Raw genomic sequence first — 15,799 nt, 5'->3', positions numbered from 1 at the left:
GTCTTGGCTGTGTGCTTTGGGTTGCTGTACTGTGGAAGGTGAACCTTTTCCCCAGACTGAGGTCCTGAGTGCTCTGGAGCAGGTTTTCATCAAGGATCTCTCTGTACTTTGCTCCATTCATCTTTGCCTCGATCCTGACTAGTCTCTCAGTCCCTGCTGCTGAAAAACATCCCCACAGCATGCTGCCACCACCATGCTTCACGGTAGGGATGGTGCCAGGTTTCCCACAGATGTGACGGTTGGCATTCAGGCCAAGGAGTTCAATCTTGGTGTCATCAGACCAGAGAATCTTGTTTCTCATGGTCTGAGAGTCTTTAGGTGTCTTTTGGCAAACTGCAAGTGGGCTGTCACGTGCATTTTACTGAGGAGTGGCTTCCGTCTGGCCCACTCTACCATAAAGGCCTGATTGGTGGAGTGTTGCAGAGATGGTTGTCCTTCTGAAAGGTTCTCCCATCTCCACAGAGGAACTCTAGAGCTCTGTCAGTGACCATCAGGTTCTTGGTCACCTCCCTTATCCTTCTCCCCCAATTGTGCAGTTTGGCCGGGTGGCCAGCTCTAGGAAGAGTCTTGGTGGTTCCAAACTTCATCCATTTAAGAATGATGGAGGTCATTGTGTTCTTGGGACCTTTAATGCTGCAGAAATATTTTGGTATAATTCCCCAGATCTGTACCTCAACACAATCCTGTCTCTGAGCTCTACAAGACAATTCCTTTGACCTCATGGCTTGGTTTTCGCTCTGACATGCACCATTTCTTCTTCAATGAGTTTTATTTGTGGTTGACATCCAATATGTTGCATTACTACCACCTAGTAGATTGAAGTACAACTCCCTTATACTTTGCTTGAAAAAGTAAATACATAAATACCCTACCATCTAACATTACACTCACAAAAAAATAAAATCACCCTACTCCACTATTTAAATCTATTTAGTCCTACCTCAATGCCAACAACCTGAAAGGACGTGACAACACCACTTAACACACCCGGTAACTCTTCTGATGTCAAGTCTTGCACACCCAAATACCTCTTTGCAGCTGCCACCACAACCTCAGTTTTCTGTGACTGACCAGCAGCAAAGTTGATAACCATGGCTATAAATGCTAAAAATCCAATCTTACTGAAACATATCACTTACTGGGCTATCCCTCTGTACTGGTACAGATCTTTTACTCACACTACTGCCTCACCCTTGACCCATCTTCTTCTACTTTCTTAATAGCATACAACAACTTCTGCACTACTCTAACTCTGGAAACCTCAACCTGCCTCTATTGCACGAGGCATTTCTGATCCCCAGCCCCATGGGCACCCCTACAATGAACACATACCACTACTTTCCCCCATTAATACATATTTATTTGACTCATGCCCTTCTGCACACTTCTCAAACCTAGGAACCCCCCTACTATACACTGCTGCCACATGCCAATGAACTTGACAACTGTAACAACGTGATGTATTCGACACAAAAACTCATACATCTTAACATCACTTTATCGGGCAAAGAGACAACATACAATCTCAAAAGAACAGGCAATGACTCTGTTTCACCAACCTGTCTGCGTCGCACCACACAACGAGCATCACAAACACCGGGAATCTTCCCCTTCAGTTGGTCAACTTTTACATGTACTGCTACCCCAGTAATCACTTCTTTCAATGGCGCCCTTTTGAGAGCGGAAGAATTCACATGTCTCGCCTCCCATTCGTTTAACGCCGATCACCTTCACCCTCTGACCAGCAGAAACACAAACAATTATGACAAGACCACTTCTGGTTACACTCCGATTCCACAGTACCCAATTCTGCTTCCACACACCCTGAAACCACAAATGGATCAGCCAAAAGGCAACGGTCAACTTTTTCAAGACAATTCACTCCATTGGTCTTCATCCTGACCCTCAGTGCAAGCCTCTGGCCCCAGAGAACTTCACCACACCTACCACCTCCGATACTTCGCCCTCATTCACACCATTTCTCCTTCTGTCTTCAGCTCACTACTTACACTTTTTACCATTCTTCTTTAACAAACCATCTCATCTCCCCTTTTCCAGCCATTTTTAACCGAGTCGAGTTCACCGTCTTCCTCCCTCTTGCGCGTAGACCTCTTCTGCCTCTCCTTTCCCCCTCCAAAATCATAATAAAACACTGACAACTAAAATATGTTATTATTATTATTGGGGAGGGGTTAAAAAACGAACCCCCAAAAGTGATTCAAAAGGTTATTCGAGGAACTATTAAAAGGGGTTCCTAGAATAACTTATAGGTTTCAATTTGAAGAAGGATACTCGAGGAACCGTTTCGTTTTAGAGCATATGATAATACTGAACTTCTCCTGACACAACTTATTACTTTCTCAAGGGACGAAATTCCGACTGTCAATCTCCGTAAAATCAGCACGAACCCTTCGGGATGTAGCGTTCAACAGTGCCATCCCACTTATAATGCAGCTGCTTTGTCTTGATGTAATTTCTTCATCAAAAGCTACCGTGACGCTTTTCAATTTCAAACAAGCGCGCTCTTCCCAACCACCATCCCCGTGTCGTGATTCAGCCTGCCTTCTCTGTGAAAATGAATCCCGCTGATGAACCAACATCTTCTGAACCACATCCACATTCCTCTGAGATACACTGTCAATTGTGGGACCTTACTGTATATAGACAGGTGGGTGCCTTTCCAAATCATGTCCAATCAATTGAATTTACCACAGGTGGACTCCAATTAAGTTGTAGAAACATTTCAAGGATGATACATAGAAACAGGATGCACCTGAGCTCAATTTCGTGTTTCACAGCAAAGGGTCTGAATACTTATGTAAATAAGGTATTTCTGTTTTTAATTTTTAATACATTTGCAAACATTTCTAAAAACCCTGTTTTCCTTTTGTCATCATGGTAGTGTTTAGATTGCTAAGGATTTGTATTTATTTAATCAATTGTAGAATAAGGCTGTAACTTAACATGTGGGAAAAGTCCAGGGGTCTGAATACTTTCCAAATGCACTGTATGTGAAACTGATAGATGCACACACACTACATGTTAATGTTTTTAAATGTAAATAGTAAAGTATTTTGTCTGTAATGTCTTTTTTCGTTATATGTCGGATCCCAGTAAGCCTAGCTGTCGCCATTGGCGTCGTCTAATGGGGACCCTAATGAATCCAATCAAAAACAGGGTGGTGAATGTGCAAGGTGATGAGCTTGATGCAAATTTTTCCAATAAATATCGAGGGTCTTATTCTGGTGACATGATGATCGAAGCTTGGCTGCTGTTTGAAAAATATAAATAATATCGCTCACAATCATTATACATTCATAATGGGGTAGCCTACGCACTTTATCTGCGAGTTGTTGGCTAGAGCGCATGTGCCAAGAAAGATTGGGCACATTTTCAATATAACAATTTTATGACAAAACCATCAGTAGAGTTGAACATGCGATGGAAACCCATTTAACCTGTATTTTTCATTCGGTAGCCTTCATGGGAATGTAACGGTAAAAGTTTTATGTGCACTACGTCATCCCGCACTGCCTTTCATCTGTAAAAAGCCAGTTTGATATAAACATATCTCTGGTGGGAAAATTTGCATATTTTTTTATGCATTTGAGAGTATTCGCATTAAAATCTGTCGCAAATTGGATAGAAACCTAGCTATAGATGCTCCCCACCAGTGCCCCCCAATCGTAGAAATACAGATATCATGACTCCACTGCTGTAAGCCTTAGCAGGCAGCTATGTGATGTTGTCGTAGTAGCCGAAGCTTGTATTAGCCTAGCTTGCGCACATAACATGAACTACTAACTAGCTGGCTATTTTTATCTATATTTTCTAACGGAGCTATCAAACCAAACTGAGATCGAAAGTATCTAGCTCCAATCGGTATACTCAGTATCGGAATGACCATTTCCTGTCAGTTTGATATTAATTTCCTGTTGCGAAATAGCTAGCTAGCGGTTCGTGTGCAGCCTGCTAGCCGTTAGCTAATTGTAGCTAGCTAGATGATGTGTTGTAGTAGGCTTGGAAATAATCATATTTGCCGAAAGACATTGAATATGGAAGGATCGTGTAACATTTGCACGTTGCACCGGGGATATATTGCAACGGACATCATTTTTAGAGGATAACCTGGATAACCTTAGCTACATGAAATGTCATAAACTAGCCGCGGAGTTGGAGGGACCCACAACCTCCTGAACAGCTGTATTGATGGAGAAATGTCCTCCGAGGCGATAGCAAATATAATACTGCACAAGGTTTAGCGGAATTATTATAGTCTGTTATCTTGTCTCTGTATCTAGTCTGTTAAGCAAATAGTAGACGGGTCATTCCGAGATAGCTATCTCATCATTGACTAAGGAGCTAGCAATCTGCTGCCAGTGCTGGTGAAGAAAGCACAGCTGTTTTGGCATCTGCAAACAACAAGACTGGCTGTGTCAGACAAACCTTCGGCCTTGTCCAGAAATACAAGATTTGTGAAACTGGCACAATACATACATTTGTGAAACTGGCACAACTGTAAACAAGGACATTTGAACAGTCTGTATCGAAGTGAGGATACCTTTTCCTGATCATCGAGACTTGACAAAACTATAATGAGGAAGTTTTTTGATTCATCTCGTCGGGAGTTGGTCAGTTCTGGACCTGCTTCTGGAGGGGGTAGCAGTGGATCCAGCCATGCAGGTGGCAATTTAATTGGACGTTCATGTACAATTGGGCGGCACCAAGTCACTATTGAAGAAACAGTGGCCGAAGGTGAGATGTAGGAATTGATGCTTGTCTTTTGGAAACAATGTTTTGATGTTCATGTTGACTAAGAACATGGTCATGTGACTTTTCAGTCAGACAGCAAACTGCAACAATGGTCAACATCAATCAGTCATTACCAATCAGTTAGCTGCTGCATGAAATATGGAATGATGGAACTCATTTATGCTCAAGCCAGAGGCAAGCCGAGGTTTCAGTGTGATATGGCTACTGTATGCCATTGGTAAAGACATACTGTTGTGTCAACTTTCCACATGATGTACTCCTATTCCTGACACTCCTACATCTGACACACCCAGCCAATGACTATTTCACTGTAGATGGATAAGCCATCGTGCCATATTGTTTGTAGTGTGGCTTTCATGGCATCAGTTTTGAGGATCAAGTGTGTGGCTGCTGCAAGATGTGACTTATGTCATATCAGTCAAATGACTGACAGCTCTGTCATTGTTGGAGCAGCATCTGCATTTGGTAAATTAATTGTCAGGAAATCCCCTTACGTATTAGGCACTTAAATGGACTCAGAACTGTCTGTTTTCGGTGTCCTATGAATTATTAAAATGAGTGACCATGGACTCAGGAACTGGCTGTTTTCAGTGTTCTATGAATTATTAAAATTAGTGACCATGGGCACGAGAAGAGGCTCACTAGGAATGATAGCTAATTTTCAGGTACTGAAGAGCACAGAGAGAGATGTTTGGGGTGTCAAATAATTTTTACTATTAAACAAAAGCCAATTGGGCACATTAATCCTGGCATTTTTGTAATTTTGACAACCCAATACCATGCAGATCAAGTTGCTAATTGTTTGATATCACTCATGTACTTGGTAGTGAAATCCAAAGAATCTGAAGATAATTGTACATTTACATTTGAGTAATTTAGCAGACACTCTTATCCAGAGCGACTTACAGTAGTGAGTGCCTACATTTTCTTACTTGTCCTCCGCAAGCGCCATGCTATACCAACTTAGCCACACACGACCATAATGCCTTGATGTGAGGAAGTGATGTGACATTAATCCCTGACTCCCTGTGCAGTGGTGTAAAATCACCTCTCAAAACAGTATATTTTTCTCATTAAGCATCTGGCTTGGATTCAATTCCATGTAAACTCAGTCAATCCTTTAAATTAATAAAAAAATAGAAAAATAAATGGGCTTAGTCTTTGAAAATGGCAAATGCATAACCTAGCCTAAATAAACACAATCATCTAAATACAAATAAATGCCTGACCCCAGTTATCACATAACACTACCATTTTGTATCATACACCTGAGTGAAAGGTGCAGTGTCTGCATTATCCTGCACAGTGGAGTCATTTGTGTGGATTGTGTTCACTGATATGGTAATGATGTAGCCCTGACATCTTGTAAAATTAATTTACTTTGCACAACTTTCTTAAAGACTTCAACTTTGCTCTAACAACCTCAGTTCATGATGACAATGTTTCTATCACTTTCTCACATCCAATGCTTTTGTTGACGAGTACGGCAAATTACATCTCATGATTTCTGCCTATTCTGTCCATCCTTTTAGAGTGCCGCTTTGCAGTGTACACTGAGTCTGAAACATGGTGAATGGAGACAGTCTAGCCTATCCCTGCCTCAGTTTTAGCTCAGCAACTCCCACTGCAATATTGTATAGATCTACACAGTACACTGCAGTTTAAACACATTGAAATTCAACACCATTATGGTATAACATGTAGGCTATCAACATTGACTTACTGTAAATTCCATGCTAAGATAGTTAAGCTAGATATACTGTAAATTTCACAGCCTACAGTTGCAATGAAGATTACTAATCTAACATGATGCCACAAAGACAGTTGGCAGAAGATGACAAATAATGCTCTTATGGTTTATAGATTGGGGTGTATGGAATGGTTAGGCCAATTTGATTTCTTTACTTCAATATCTTGTCTTGTCTTCTAGTCATATACAGTTGAAGTCAGAAGTTTACATACACCTTAGCAAAATACATTTAAACTCTTTATTTCACAATTCCTGACATTAAATACAGGAAAAGATTCCCTGTTTTAGGTCAGTTAGGATCACCACTTTATTTTAAGAATGTGAAATGTCAGAATAATAGTAGAGATAATAATTTATTTCAGATTTGATTTATTTCATCACATTCCCAGTGGGTCAGAAGTTTACATACACTCAATTAATATTTGATCGCATTGCCTTTAAATTGTTTAACTTGGGTCAAATGTTTCGGGGAGCCTTCCACAAGCTTCCCACAATAATTTGGGTGAATTTTGGCCCATTCCTCCTGACAGCTGGTGTAAGAGTCAGGTTTGTAGGTCTCCTTGCTCGCACACGCTTTTTCAGTTCTACCCACAAATTGTTTATGTGATTGAGGTCAGGGCTTTGTGAGAGCCACTCCAATACCTTGACTTTGTTGTCCTTAAGCCATTTTGCCACAACTTTGGAAGTATGCTTGGGGTCATTGTCCATTTGGAAGACGCATTTGCGACCAAGCTTTAACTTCCTGACTGATGTCTTGAGATGTTGCTTCAATATCTTCACATAATTTCCCCCCCTAATGATGCCATCTATTTTGTGAAGTGCACCAGTCCCTCCTGCAGCATTTCTCCAAAAAGTTCAATTTTTGTTCCCATGTGCAGTTGCAAACCGTTGTCTGGCTTTTTTATGGCAGTTTTGGAGCAGCGGCTTCTTCCTTGCTGAGCGGCCTTTCAGGTTATGTCAATATAGGACTCATTTTACTGTGGATATAGATGTATTTGTACCTGTTTCCTCCAGCATCTTCACAATGTCCTTTGCTGCTGTTCTGGGATTGATTTGAACTCCTATCACCAAACTCCTATCATCTCTAGGAGACAGAACGCAGGTACACCTCCAATTGGTACACCATCCACAGGTACACCTCCAATTGACTAATGATGTCAATTAGCCTATCAGAAGCTTCTAAAGCCATGACATAATTTTCTGGAATTTTCCAAACTGTTTAAAGGCACAGTCAACTTAGTGTATGTAACCTTCTGACCCACTGGAATTGTGATAGTGAATTATAAGTGAAATTATCTGTCTGTAAACAATTGTTGGAAAATTTACTTGTGTCATGCACAAAGTAGATGTCCTAACCGACTTGTCAAAACTCTAGTTTGTTAACAAGAAATTTGTGGAGTGGTTGAAAAACTTGTTTTAATGACTCCAACCTAAGTGTATGTAAACTTCCGACTTCAACTGTAGTTTCATAATGAGACTGGAATCAAATAAAATGTTATTTGTTACATGCGTCGAATACAATAGGTATGGACTTTTACAGTGAAATGCTTACTTACAAGCCGTTAACCATCATTGCAGTATCAAGAAAAATACATGTTAATTAAGAAATAAAAGTAATAAATAAATTTAGAGCAGCAGTAAAAATCACCATTATAAGAGTAGTTATTCAATCTTCCACTCTTCTATCCCCATTAATTCCAATGGCGGAATGCAAGATACAACATTCTAAACTGAAATCATGGCCACAAAAGGAAAAATCAGAATGTTCAAACTAAAACATCATGAGTGCTTAAACAAATTCTATGGATTATTGAAGCAAATTACAAGGTTTAGACAAACCCAAACTGCTGCAAACCAAATGCTAGCCTAGTAGCATGAGGAAATATTGTCTAGATGCTTTTTTCCAGGGGAGATTAAGTTTATAAATTGACTGTCTGGGCTGTGGGACAGTGGATGCACATTTTATAAGATGTTACAGTACTAACTCTAGCCTACTTTTCATTGATTGCACTTCCGTCACTCTGTTGCGTCCATGCCATTGTTGTGAAAGTTCTCAAAATGCCTCTGCCATATTGCTGCTCAGTCATTCTGAATGGGGGCTAATTACTGTTTTGTCAAAATTAAACTACATTGGTCTGTAAATACAATGATATAGGAGTTGGCAAATAATTAGTAGGAATCAACTTTGCCACCATTATGATGTCATCAAATTTACTTTGGAGTGATGGCAATGTTTACGATATGTAAAGTCAATCTGACGACATCACAATAGCTACGTTTCCAGATTTTCATGTAAATATTCAAAAATCCACATAAAACAATGCACATTTTCCCACCAGACATGTGCGTGATGACGTACACTAAGTGTACAAAACATTAAGGACACCTTCCTAATATTGAGTTGCACTCCGCCCTCCCTTTTGCACTAATTTCTTTGGGGTATGGACTCTACAAGGTGTCGAAGCGTTCCACAGGGATGCTGGCCCATGTTCACTCCAATGCTTCCCATAGCTTTGTGAAGCTTACTGGATGTCCTTTGGGTGGTGGACCATTATTGATACACACGGGAAACTGTTAAGCGTGAAAACCCAGCAGCGTTGCACTTCGACACAAACCGGTGCACCAGGCACATGCTACAATATCCCGTTCAAAGGCACTTAAATCTTTTGTCTTGCTCATTCACCCTCTGAATGGCACACTTACACAATCCATGTCTGAATTTTCTCAAGACTTAAAAATATTTTTTTAACCTGTCTCCTCCCCTTCATCTACACTGATTTTGAAGTGGATTTAACAAATTACATCAATAATGTTACAGTCATCGTTGCATGAAGAAGTGACCAAAGCGCATCGTGGTAAGTGTTCACGATTTATTAATAGAACTGAACCCTGAATAACAAAGAGAATGAACGAAACAGTTCTGTCTGGTGCAGACACAAAAACACAACTACCCACAAAACACAGGTGGGAAAAGGCTACCTAAGTATGGTTCTCAATCAAAGACAATGATAGACAGCTGCCTCTGATTGAGAATCACACCCTGCCAAACACACAGAAATAGAAAACAGAATGCCCACCCCAACTCACGCCCTGACCAAACCAAAATAGAGACATAAAAAGGATCTCTAAGGTCAGGGTGTGACAAATAAGGGATCAAAGCTGGAATCTCATTCACCTGGAAAGAGCAGGTGTCCTTAATGTTTTGTACATTCTGTGTAGTGCACAAAACTACCTTTTGCTGTTAAATTCCCATGTACCGAATAAAAGATGCAAGTTAAATGGGTTTCCATCACATTTTCAAATCGACTGATGGGTTCTTATAAATACAACAAATCAAAGTTTATTTGTCACGTGCTCCTAATACAACACATGCGCCGATTACAACCTCACAGTGAAATGCTTACTTGCAGGCTCTTAAGCAATGGTGCAAAAAAAGAAAAAAAAGAGTTGTGTGTGTGTAGGTAAGTAAAGAAATAAAACAACAGTAAAAAGGCATTTGAAAAAAGAGTAGCAAGGCTATATACAGACACCTGTTAGTCAGGCTTTTTGAGGTAGTAAGTACATGTTGGTATCGTTAAAGTGACTATGCATATATGATAAACAGAGAGTAGCAGAAGTGTAAAAAGAGGGGTTGGCGGGTGGTGGGACACAATGCAGATAGCCCGGTTAACCAATGTGCGAGAGCACTGGTAAGTCGGGCCAATTTAGGTAGTATGTACTAGTCGACCGATTAATCAGAATGGCCGATTAATTAGGGCCGATTTCATGTTTTCATAGAATCGGAAATCTGTATTTTTGGGCGCCGATTTAGCAGTTTTTTTTTTTACATATATATATATATATATATATATACCTTGATTTAACTAGGCAAGTCAGTTAAGAACACATTCTCATTTTCAATGACAATCCATGAACGGTGGGTTAACTGCCTTGTTCAGGGGCAGAACGACAAATTTTCACCTTGTCAGCTCGGGGGATTCAATCTTGCAACCTTACAGTTAACTAGTCCAACGTTCTAACCACCTGCCTCTCATTGCACTCCACAAAGAGACTGCTTGTTACGTGAATGCAGTAGAAGCCAAGGTAAGTTGCTAGCTAGCATTAAACTTATCTTATAAAAAAAAAAATCAATTAATCATAATCACTAGTTAACTACACATGGTTGATGATATTACTCGTTTATCTAGCGTGTCCTGCGTTGGATATAATCGATGCAACGCTGGGGATTGGTTTAACAGCAGATTTGCGAACAAAGCACAATCTTTGGACGACTGTACCTGACCATAAACACCAATGCCTTTCTTAAAATCAATACACAAATCAATACACAGAAGTATATATTTTTAAACCTGCATATTTAGCTAAAAGAAATCCAGGTTAGCAGGCAATATTAACCAGGTGAAATTGTGTCATTTCTCTTGCGTTCATTGCAGGGTATATGCAACAGTTGGGGCAGCCTGGCATAACATTATTATGACATAACATTGAAGGTTGTTCAATGTAACAAGGATATTTAGACTTAGGGATGCCACCCGTTAGATGAAATACCGAACGGTTCCGTATTTCTCTGAAATAAACGTTTTGTTTTCGACATTATCGTTTCCGGATTCTACCATATTTAAGGCTCGTATTTCTGTGTGTTATTATGTTATAATTAAGTCTTTGATGTGATAGAGCAGTCTGACTGAGCGATGGTAGGCACCAGCAGACTCGTAAGCATTCATTCAAACAGCACTTTTGTGCGTTTTGACAGCAGCTTTTTGCAAGCACAGCGCTGTTTATGACTTCAAGCCTATCAGCCTAATGGCTGGTGTAACCGATGTGAAATGGCTAGCTAGTTAGCTGGGTGTGCGCTAATAGCGTTTCAAACATCACTCGGTCTGAAACTTAGATTAGTTATTTCCCTTGCTCTGCAAGGGCTGTGGCTTTTGTGGAGCGATGGGTAACGCTGCTTCGAGTGTGGCTGTTGTCGATGTGTTCCTGGTTCGAGCCCAGGTAGGGGCAAGGAGAGGGATGGAAGGTATACTGTTACACTGGCAATACTATAGTACCTATAAGAACATCCAATAGTCAAAGGTATATGAAATACAAATGGTATAGAGAGAAATAGTCCTATAAATACTATATTAACTACAACCTAAAACCTCTTACCTTGGAATATTGAAGTCTCATGTTAAAAGGAACGACCAATTTTCATATGTTCTCATGTTCTGAGCAAGGAACTCAAACGTTAGCTTTTTTACATGGCACATATTGCACTTTTACTTCACCAACACTTTGCTTTTGCATTATTTAAACCAAATTGAACATGTTTCATTATGTATTTGAGGCTAAATTGATTTTTGTTGATGTATTATATTAAGTTAAAATAAGTGTTCATTCAGTATTGTTGTAATTGTCATTATTACAAATAAATGTACAAATATCAGTATCTGCTTTTTTGGTCCTCCAATAATCAGTATCGGCTTAGAAAAATCATAATCAGTCCACCTCTAGTACGTACATGAATGTATAGTTAAAGTGACTATGCATATATGATGAACAGAGAGTAGCAGCAGCGTAAAAGAGGGGTTGGGAGGGGCACACAATACAAATAGTCCAGGAAACCATTTGGTTACCTGTTCAGGAGTCTTATGGCTTGGGGGTAAAAAACTGTTGAGAAGCCTTTTTGTCCTAGACTTGGCACTCTGGTAACGCTTGCCATGCAGTAGTAGAGAGAACAGTCTATGACTGGGGTCTTTGACAATTTTTCGGGCCTTCCTCTGACACCGCCTGGTGTAGATGTCCTGGATGGCAAGCAGCTTTGCCCCAGTGATATACTGGGCCGTACGCACTACCCTCTGAAGGGTCTTGCGGTCGGGGGCCGAGCAATTGCCGTACCAGGCAGTGATTCATCCGGTCAGGATGCTCTCTGATGCAGCTGTAGAACCGTTTGAGGATCTCAGGACCCATGCCAAATCTTTTTAGTTTCCTGAGGGGGAATAGGCTTTGTTGTGCCCTCTTCACGACTGTCTTGGTGTGTTTGGACCAATCTAGTTTGTTGATGATGTGGACACCAAGGAATTTGAAGCTCTCAACCTGCTCCACTACAGCCCCGGCGATGAGAATGGGGACATGCTCGGTGCTCCTTTTCCTGTAGTCCACAATCATCTCCTTAGTCATGGTTACGTTGAGGGATAGGTTGTTATTCTGGCACCACCCGGCCAGGTCTCTGACCTCCTCCCTATAGGCTGTCTTGTCGTTGTCGGTGATCAGGCCTACCACTGTTGTGTCGTCAGCAAACTTAATGATGGTGTTGGGAGTCGTGCCTGGCCATGCAGTCGTGGGTGAACGGGGAGTACAGGAGGGGACTGAGCACGCACCCCTGGGGAGCTCCTGTGTTGAGGATCAGTGTGGCAGATGTGTTGCTACCTACCCTCACCACCTGGGGGTGGCCTGTCAGGTAGTCCAGGATCCAGTTGCAGAGGGAGGTGTTTAGTCCCAGGTTCCTTAGTTTGGTGATGAGCTTTGGGGGTACTATGGTGTTGAACGCTGAACTGTAGTCAATGAACAGCTGTTACGAATCCCTTTTGGCCCGACAGTCTAGGGGGGATGGTAATGAGACCCGTAACATAACTCATGCAAATTATAATAGTGACAAAGTAAAAGTGTGAACGAAATAACCAGGACAACTGAAATCTACCGTCAAACTCAAGGTTTATTTGAAAATACACAGTAATGGGGGGGCAGGAAAAGGGGCTGAGCTGGACCCAAGGAAAGAAACAATAATTATTTAAAAAAAAACTAAGCTAGACTAGCCTACTTTAACAACAGCTAACTAACTAACCAAAAATACAGTGGGTGGTCCACCCAGTTCTAACTAGTGTATTTAACAAAGTCTACCTACAGGTAGTGTATGCCCATTGGCGACTTGTCTTGGTTTCCCCTTTTCCACCGGCAAACAAACACCATAACCAAAACAATACTCACAGGTGATGACAAAGTGCTATGGAAGTGCTCAAACAAAAGAGAGGTTAATACACAAAGAGAGAGTGAAACACAGATACCTACAGACATGGCATTTACAGAGAGATTGAGCTCTAGAGCAAACAACTGATGGGGTTTTTAAACCAAGTGAAAGGAACTGTGATTGGGTAGGAAACAGGAGGAGGTGTGTCTTCTGATTGATGATTGGATTGGTGACTGACTGGGGAGTGATGATTTTCACCTGTGAGGGGAGAAGGAGAGAAAACAACACAGGATACACACACACACACACACACACACACACACACACACACACACACACACACACACACACACACACACACACACACACACACACACACACACACACACACACACACACACACACACACACACAGGATTCCTGTATCCGTAACAACAGCATTCTCACATAAGTGTTCCTTTTGTCCAGGTGGGAAAGGGCAGTGTGGAGTGCAATAGAGATTGCATCATCTGTGGATCTATTTGGATGGAATGCAAATTGGAGTGGGTCTAGGGTTTCTGGGATAATGGTGTTGATGTGCGCCATTACCAGCCTTTCAAAGCACTTCATGGCTACTGTAGTCATTTAGGCAGGTTGCCTTTGTGTTGTTGGGCACAGGGACTATAGTGGTCTGCTTGAAGCATGTTGGTATTACAGACTCAATCAGGGACATGTTGAAAATGTCAGTGAAGACACCTGCCAGTTGGTCAGCACATGGCCGGAGCACACGTCCTGGTAATCCGTCTGGCCCCGCAGCCTTGTCAATTTTGACCTGTTGAAAGGTCTTCCTCACGTCGGCTACGGAGAGCGTGATCACACAGTCGTCTGGAACAGCTGATGCTCTCATGCATGCCTCCTTGTTGTTTGCCTCAAAGTTAGCATAGAACTGATTTAGCTCGTCTGGTAGGCTCCTGTCACTGGGCAGCTCGCGGCTGTGCTTCCCTTTGTAGTCTGTAATAGTTTGCAAGCCCCGTCGAGCGTCGGAGCCGATTCAATCTTAGCCCTGTATTGACGCTTTGCCTGTTTGGTGGTTCGTCGCAGGGCATAGCGGGATTTCTTGTAAGCTTCCTTACAAGAATGTTGTCTGTAATCCATGGCTTCTGGTTCGGGTATGTACGTACAGTTGCTATGGGGACGACGTCCTCAATGCACTTATTGATAATGCCAGTGACTGATGTGGTGTATTCCTCAATGTCATCTGAAGAATCCCGGAACATGTTCCTGTCTGTGATAGCAAAGCAGTCCTGTAGTTTAGCATCTGCTTCATCTGACAATTTTTTTATAGACCGAGTCACTGGTGCTTCCTGCTTTTATTTTTGCTTGTAAGCAGGAATCAGGAGGATAGAGTTGCGGTCAGATTGACCAAATGGAGGGCGAGGGAGAGCTTTGTACGTGTCTCTGTGTGTGGAGTACATGTGATCTAGAATTTTTTCCCCCTCTGGTTGCACATTTAACATGTTGATAGAGATTTGGTAGAACTGATTTAAGTTTCCCTGCATTAAAGTCTCCGGCCACTAGGAGTGCCACCTCTGGGTGAGTGGTTTCCCGTTTGCTTATTTCCTTATACAGCTGAGTGCGGTCTTAGTGCCAGCATCTGTCTGAGATGGTAAATAAACAGCCACGAAAAGTATAGCTGAGAACTCTCTAGGCAAGTGGTGTGGCCTGCAGTTTATCACAATACTCTTCTTCAGGCGAGCAAAATCTAGAGACTTCCTTAGATTTTGTGCACCAGCTGTTGTTTACAAGTATGCACAGACCCCCTCCCCCCCTCATTTTACCGGAGTGTGCTGTTCTATCCTGCCGGTGCAGCGTGTATCCCGCTAGCTGAATATCCACATCGTCATTCAGCCACGATTCCGTGAAGCATAGGATATTATAGTTTTTTATGTCCCGTTGGTAGGATATTCGTGATCATACCTCTTCTAGACTATTGTCCAATGAGTTCACGTTGGCGAGTAATATTGACAGTAACGGCAGCTTTCCTAGTTGGCTTCTGCGGGTCCAGACGAGGCATCCGGCTCTTCGTCCTCTGCGTCACTTCCTTTTGTGAATAATTGCTATGTCTGCCCTGTGGGGTGTTTGGAGAATATCGTGTGAGTCCTGCTTGTTGTTGTTTTTGTTGTTGAATAAATCTTTGTCTAATCTGAGGTGAGTGATCGCTGTCCTGATATCCAGAAGCTCTTTTCTTCCATAAGATACGATTGCAGAAACATTACGTACAAAATAATTTACAAATATCGCGAAAATACCCACATAATAGCACAATTAGTTATGAGACAGTAAAACGG

General features: G+C 41.6%; 1 protein-coding gene across 8 annotated transcripts in view; it reads left to right on the top strand.

Moving 5' to 3' along the window:
* The first annotated feature begins 3,785 nt into the window (after nt 1-3,785).
* Nucleotides 3,786-15,799, top strand: part of LOC123999124 (AP2-associated protein kinase 1-like) — a 50,908-nt gene continuing 38,894 nt past the window's right edge. For all 8 annotated transcript variants that reach the window (XR_006832390.1, XR_006832389.1, XM_046304551.1 and 5 more), the window contains exon 1: nt 3,786-4,755. Coding sequence is in view for 6 of the 8 variants with exons in the window: in XM_046304551.1 (XP_046160507.1) it covers nt 4,596-4,755 (160 nt within the window). In the remaining 2 variants the exon portion in view is untranslated. The remainder of the gene's footprint in view (nt 4,756-15,799) is intronic.

Source organism: Oncorhynchus gorbuscha, linkage group LG16 (genome assembly GCF_021184085.1).
Source record: "Oncorhynchus gorbuscha isolate QuinsamMale2020 ecotype Even-year linkage group LG16, OgorEven_v1.0, whole genome shotgun sequence".
Classification (NCBI taxonomy): domain Eukaryota; kingdom Metazoa; phylum Chordata; class Actinopteri; order Salmoniformes; family Salmonidae; genus Oncorhynchus; species Oncorhynchus gorbuscha.
Note: the sequence above shows the minus strand (reverse complement) of the source record. Positions and strands in the feature narration are given on the sequence as shown.